General features: G+C 43.9%; 1 protein-coding gene across 1 annotated transcript in view; it reads left to right on the forward strand.

Moving 5' to 3' along the window:
- Positions 1-7,326, forward strand: part of LOC104273441 (vascular endothelial growth factor receptor kdr-like) — a gene marked incomplete at its 5' end in the record, with an annotated part of 85,897 nt that extends 78,571 nt beyond the window's left edge. Inside the window, one exon of the mRNA XM_009868780.1 lies at positions 7,116-7,326. Within this exon, the coding sequence (XP_009867082.1) occupies positions 7,116-7,326 (211 nt within the window). The remainder of the gene's footprint in view (positions 1-7,115) is intronic.
- Positions 7,327-7,531: the final 205 nt, after the last annotated feature.

Below are 7,531 nucleotides of genomic sequence, written 5' to 3' on the forward strand. Positions count from 1 at the left end.
GGTTAATTAAACTAATTAGATTTCTACTGAATTGCCTAGAATTTTCTGAAATCTATTGATGAGATTTCCGTTAGTTTTCTCGGTATGAAATTCAATGATCTTTCCCAGCAGAGCAATTGCTTGTTTTACATCAAGTCACCACTTTTCTAAGTTAAAGAGAAATGACAGGTGAGGAAAAACTAGTACATTTTCTGCATAGCAGGGGAGAGTTTGCATGAGAGAGTGTGCAATGAGAGTCTAACGGTATTTCAGAGAGGCTAACTCCCTCACTCAAAGGGAAAAACAAGACGGAAGGAGCTTGCCTTGTCTTTTCAGGCCTTAAAACCACAAATTCCTAGATATTTGAAGATAGGAGAGAAGGAAAAAGAGGAAAAGGGAAAATGTTACAGAGGGAAGGCTAGAGAGCATGGCAGCATTAGCAGGGAGCATTCAAATGCTGCAGATTCTGCTGGAGAGGAGTGTGACTTCAGGAGTAATGTCATTCAGCAGTTATTTCCCCTGCAGTACCGTCCCGGTGTTGTACCTGTTGGGGGATTAGCAGAGATCTAGATACTGGTCTGTGTTTTTATCCTGTGCGCCTGCTGAGAGGATTTCTGCACCCTGCATCGCTATGGAGACCAAATGGCACCAGCTCTAAAAAAAAGGAACTCAAATGTCAGGAACTGCATTGCTATGAAGCTTTACCTGAGCTGATTTACCTCTCTTTTTTTGCGCGATGTCATGTCGACAGAAATCCAACACGTATACACACAGGCACAGCCTCCCCAACAGGATTTATCCTTCTGAAGATTTCTGTCCATCACCTCCGACTGCAGTTTCCCCCGCTGCATTTCCCCCATTTGGATAAATAGCTAGCAGAGGAAGGTTCTCTCTCTCCCCCTTGCAGGCTTTCTGCTGAAAATCAGATAAATCAACATCCAGCCAGATGCAAAAACACAAAAATCCCATAAGAGCTTGTTCTGAGATTTCCAGGAAAACCTGAACTGCTCTCGGGCCCCTGGGACTGAGCACAAAATAACGCGGCTCTGCTGGGTTCAGCGACTCTCTCCGGCTGACCCACCCCTCCCCAGGGACACTTCCATGGGGATCCCATTCGTCGCAGGATACCTGAGACTGCCTGTGCCAGCCAGACCGCGAAAGACCATCTTAACGGTGGTCTGCTCTAAAAGCAAACACTACAGCAAGCTGTGCTTGTCGTCTCCTTATTCCTGGGACCCAAGCTACCACCAAACACACAGAGGTGTGTTTTTTCTTGGCCACATCCTTCATCGAGTATTTGAGATCCAGCTGAGAAAGCTATTTTTTCAGCCTCTTTATCTATATATCTTGCAGACTATCATTGGCACAAATAACATTTTTAACATCGTCGCAGAGCATCCCGACGACCTCTTGTTTGAGGACATGACATCCCTTGGTGCTTCTGCACCGCTAACTTGAAAAACAAGCCTCAAAAGCATGTAATAGCCTAGGAGAGGTCAGAAGAGAGTGCTGGTTTAATAGGGGAGATAAAGACACCCTTGTTAATTGTGTATCTCTCTCTATCAAAAACATTTACCCTGGCTCCTTTTCAAACAGTCTTTCTTTTCTAAAACAAAACTGTTCAAAGGCTTAGCATGTTTTCTAAACCAGGGTTGCTGCATTTATTTTCTTGGCCCAAACCTTGCTGTTTATTTATCTTGTATTCATTCCTCTGTTGAGTTTAAAATTTGGCAACACTACACACCACCAAGTGTCAGTGTCAAGAGTTTATTGAAGATGAATCTGATACTCTGGGCCTGGAACCACTGTTAGACCAGACTAACCATTTCTGAGCTCTAAGCATTTTATACCACTCAAGTATAAAGTCACAACAGTAGCTGTAGGGAGAGACAGAAAGATTGACCGGAATAACAACACTGGAGTTGGCGTTCAAGGAGGCGTGTTCAACACGGAGGGGACTTAATGACGAGATGATTCTCACGTCAGGTTTCCTCTCTAATACTAACGAGCTACTGCCAAGCACCGCTTTAAAATTCTCCCAAAGTCTCTATAATCAAGTTATTGTTTAAAATTATAACCGATTTGATATCTGCTCTGTTGTGCTCCCTCCGTCTCTTTAACCCAACACCCTCAGGTGCTCTCAGATCACTTCTCTGGTTCTGGCCAAGTCCCACAACACCAGCTGACACGCTCTGGGCTCCAGACGCTGCGTCCAGGTCGTGTCACCAAGGGCTCTGCTTTTGCCAAAACCAAACTGGGCCTCAGGCAAGTCAGTAACATCCAGACAAACGGATTTTGCCGAGGAACATTGGGCATTCATGTCCAAACGCAAGGTGCTCGACAAAAACACAACCCAGCTGATTGGGCTGGAATCCTTTCGCATCTCCTCAGAAACATGAGGCGCAGAAATAGGTCTGGTCCATAGCAGAACTTAGGTTCAGATTTTCCTTCTGTGATGAGCACGTCGAGATAGCAAATGGACTTACCGATGTGTCATGCGGCACCTGGCACTGTCACCTGGCTTGAGCTCTCTAAAATATAAGTAACTTGGAAGGGATGGCTAACTGAGAGTTATGTAAGCCACTTTTTGTGGGATTATACTATATGCTTATGGTGGCAAGGCCTAAAAGGAGAACTGTGGAAGGCTGTGGTCCCTGGCATGTTTTTATCTGCAGTGCTTTTCATCTCACTGCATTTTGAGTGCTGGTGCTGCTGACGGGGCAGCTGACCAGTTTTGCCACACATGCAAGGGGATGCAGACTTAATGAGCGGGTGGCCCTGGCCTGTTAAACCTTTATGTTCACTGTACTCATATTCAGAAGTGCTTCAAAACAACCAATTCTTGATTGTAAGCCCATGTCCATAGACTACCGAGGCACTGATGCTGCCAGAGGGAAACCCAGGACTGAATTCTCACCACACAGCACCCTCTCTGAAATGTATTAAAGCAAAATGAATCAGTCATAGCTATCAGAAATAAAAATAACCCTGTATTTCTTTCATTCCATAAAAACTTTAAAAAAATAATCACTCTTACTCTGCGCCTCATTAAACACCTATGAAAGCTGTTATAAAGCCCCAAAGTGCCTACGTGTTATTATGAGATGTCATCATGAGACAAAGTGCTCCACTTGGCAATGCTCACCCCAATTTCTCATCTTTCCCTAAACACAGATCCTGAACACGGCCAGGAGTTCTACACAGACACAATAGTCTATTAGTTTTTCCCATTAAAGGCAAGATACTTGGGCATCTTATTGCAAAGCAGTAAGAGCTGCTGGGAATAAGTGTTAGACTTGGTGCTGCAGTCCCTCACTGGACACAGTGATTTTCTTGCAGCCATCTCTTTCTCTGCGCTCCTCTTCAAGCTATTTACTCTGAGATTCAGGCTTTTAGAAACTGGCTCCCTCTCATATAAACAAAATTGGCTCCATTAGTGATTTCCCAGCTTTTGGATGATTTCAGTATTTTCTACCTCTAACCAAAATCTCAGGTTCATAAGGTAGGATGAAGAAGTCTCATAAGGTCCTTTAGGTTGACACCTCTCCAGAAAACATAAAAAAGATTGTGAAAGATTACCTAATATTCAGGCTAGCTTTTCCTCCACCTAGTTTAACTCCTAGACTTCTAAGCTTCACCTCTACTAAGATATCTGACGCAGCACAGCATTCTTCTCAACTTCTAATATTGGTTCTTCCAGCGCTTTTGTTACCTTTGTGCTTCTCCCATAAACGTCCCCAGCCTGCAGGTATCTTTCTGAAAGCAAGCAGCACAGTGCCGCGCCTCGGCTAACTCCGCTCTCGGCCCACGAAACAAGGCTGCAGCCAGCTCACCACATTCTCCACAACAAGTTTCCCCAACCATCACTCCACGGAAACGTGCACGTTACGAAAGAGGGTCTTGTAGGTTACAAAATCTGTTTGAGGGCAGAACACGGCAGTGGTTCAGGTTCTCCTTCCCCTCATCCAGCCGCAAAACGGTTCTTGCGAGGACAAACGAGTTTTCACGTTGGTCATTTTGTAAAATGTGATCAGCTCGGGTCAGCGAGCAAATGTGTTTCGCATGAATGTCACGGTATTTACATGCCCAGTCTTCAGTATTGCGCCGTGGTGAGAATACTAACGGGCAAGTGGGACTGGGCTGAGACACGCGCAGTTATGAGCAGATTTATCACAAGCGAACATCTCTTTTTATCGCCTCCTGCAGCTGCAGCACTCAGTCAGGCAAAGGCACAATCAGTACAGAAATACCTTTTGGGGCAGCGTAATGCCAACCCAGGAAAAGCACTGAACCAAGTAATGGCTAGCTTTTAATGAAATTATTTAATTACATAACCATTATGAACTTCTGTAGCTGCATAATTGTATGATTAATCAAATCTAATGCCTTCAGTCAAAAAATGTTTATCGGCAAGGCTCAGGGAGAATTTTTCTATCTTCTGCAAGGTAGTACGACGGGCTTCAGAGCTTTCCTCTGAAGCATCAAGTACTGACCACTGCCGGAGGCCAGACTGACATGAGTCAGCGTGGCAGTTTCTATGGTGCAAATGAGGTTCCAAGGACAGAGGGAAAAGCGATGCCACAGTCTCGTTTTCCAAAGCACAGCCCAAGCATACATGCATTTCTCTGTCGCTGAGCATGAACCGAGTAGATTGAAATGTCAGTAATACGGAGCATTAAAGGGGAAAATGCAAAGACTCTCACATAGCTTTAATTTAGGAAATGCATTTCAAGGAAAGGAATAGTTTTGAAAGTTAATTGCTTTTTTGGTCCACTATAAGACAGCTAATAACAAAACTTGCTTCTGACCTAACTCATCAGCTTCCCATCTCTGGAGTAAATATTAGATGTCGGTATTTGTGAGTCCTTCTTCAAACAGCAGCATGATTTCAGTGATAGACAGAGTCATTCCCACAGATCCAGGCTCCTGATCCACAGAGGCAGAAATCTAACAAGGACACTTGCTGGGAGTCTACATGGGTCTGAAAATTTCCCATGGTGTGGCCAAACTAAACCCTGATGCCATTTCTTTTTCTCCAGCACTCTGGGATATGCCGCAGGCCAAGTTAAATAGATCCTTTCAAGCTTCTCTATCTGTCTGCACTGACAACTTTAATACCTGGCAAATTAGAAGCCGAAGCATCCATGGAATTGTCTGACATGAGTCAACAGAATGGAGAAACAAAAAGAAAGATACATAAAGAAGCAGTGAAGCAAAGTTGGGGATCTATTGCTCATGCCAGGGAAGAATTTACAGAGAACGCACGTGTGTATAGGAAGGGACAGTCACCAATGTCTAGGATACAGAAGAAGTTTCAACTCACACTTCCCTCTGGACAAAGAGGAAAAACTTAGATAGTGAAAGCAGCATGTGCTATGCTTTTGTTAAAGTTCTCAGCGTTACTAATTATTGAAGAATTTCTGCTCTGCCAGTCAACAGGTCTAAAAGCACAGCACCATTTGCTTTTATCTAGAATCCCTGCCTTTGTGTTTTAGAAGTCACAACACACCACACACTCGCAACCTTTCCAGAACTAGCAAAAATTTAATTTAAGATGCTGCCAGTGGTTTTGTCAGACAGATGGAATATCTGCAGCACGTGGGAAAACTGAAGCTTTTGACAGGTTCCAGATTCAGAGGCAGGATAACACAACTTCTGAAGCCATGGTAGCATAACCTAGCAAGATGTATTTACCCTTTCACAGCTGAAAAACTGGGTCTGCTTGGTATTACCATTCTGTCATATCAAACATCAACCTGCGCTGAAGCCTGCAGCGGTTCTTTGTGCTGCACCACCACAAAAGGACGACAGCGCACACAGGTGGTGCCTTGCATCTGCTACTTGTCCTGCTCGTGACTTTTGTCCTCCTGTCTCCAACTACTGTACCTGTCTCTTAACTCTCATTTTGTGTCCTGCAGCAGGAACCAACTTTGCTTGCTTTCTAAACCATCACACAACACAAATAAAATAAGTATGATGAACTATACAATTATCTGATGAATTGTTGATTAATCAGATTTGGTTTAGTATCATTAGAATGTAGCTTTATGATACTTTAAATACATCCAAAATAGACACAAAAAGTGCCTGAGCCCTGCTTGATTTTAAATTCTCCCAGGCACGCTCCTGAGTCATTCCAAATTGAGATGCTACGCTGCCATCATCAGCCTCTGAGTGAGGCTCGTCCCAAAGAGCTGCGTGTTAGAGGGTCCCTAAGCAAAGCAGCGAAACTCAAAAGCCATTCTCACATTGGGATCCTTTTGCAAACCAATCCTAATTCCTCAGATGGAAGAAACCAAGCTTAAGAGAACAGTATTTTTAAGGCAGCATATGACAGAAAGTACCTTTTTTTTTTTCTTCACAACGCTCGCTGTTCCTCAAGGTGACCTTGTGATACAAATCCTCTCTCCAGGGTTCTCCTACTCTTCAACACTGAGGTTGCTTCACATGATGCAAGTTGCTTCTCTCCCACCACTTTCATCACCTGTAATACGGGAAGACAGCAGAAAATGAAAGCCAGCTCCCTTTAATAGCATCAGTTACAGGCCAGCAGTTGTAGCATTGAAAAGTGCAGCCCTTCACTCGCGTACTGCTCAGTACTTTTAAAGGACTAGGGAACATGAGAGAGATTTTGCCCTACTCTGCACGACTGTGTTCAATAAGCACTCTTGCTTTCAGTATCATTTTAAATTAGAGTCCGTCATAGATTGTTCGTTATTTCATCCTTTATTACACTAAAGAAAAGTCATAGCCTTCAGTTCTGCTTTCAGAAAAGTCAAATTTTCACAGACCTGTGTCAGAACAATGAGAGAGAACGTTATTGTGTGTACAGGACAGGTGCATTTATAACCAAGATATATATATATAGTGTATTGAAATATGGTAAGCTAAAAAGACAGGGCAACAGGACTCCTGGATTTACTCCTAAATCCACTTTTAAAATGACAAGTTATTTGAAATGCCCAATTCAATTCCCTTATCCACTCTGTAAAACAGCAGCGCTTTCCTACAGGGTGCTTCAAAGGCAAACTGAAATGTGTTAAATATACTTTTTAATAATTTTGACTATTAATTACACACAGAGACAAAACCTTATGGAGGCAGGGGCAATACATTCTGCTGTTTGTTCTCAACAGGCGGAGAGCCGTTAGCAAGAGCAAAGAATCCATATTTTCTGACCACGAGCGTGAGGCTGTCAAATACCAGCCAGCAGTGCAGGCAGAAGAGGACACCATGGACTTCACACTGGAAGACTCCGTTCTCCTTCCTATGGATCCGACCCTGGAGTGCCACAGCCCACCCCCGGATTACAACTCCGTCATTCACTACTCAGCCCCTCCGGTGTAACCAGCCCCCACCGAGCCACGGCATCTTGCACCTCTCAGCCACACTAGATTCTCATGTGCCTCCACGCCTGGGGAAAAACAGAAGGAATTCTGACAGGACAACGGTTCGTGTGTTTCTTCTAGCACATCTCTGACAGGAATAGAAACATTTGAAGAGCATCTTCTTTGCTATCTTTAAAGGCCTATTGCGTCATGTGCAGAAAATT

This window comes from Apaloderma vittatum, unplaced genomic scaffold (assembly GCF_000703405.1).
Source record: "Apaloderma vittatum isolate BGI_N311 unplaced genomic scaffold, ASM70340v1 scaffold12254, whole genome shotgun sequence".
In the NCBI taxonomy this organism is placed as follows: Eukaryota; Metazoa; Chordata; class Aves; order Trogoniformes; family Trogonidae; genus Apaloderma; species Apaloderma vittatum.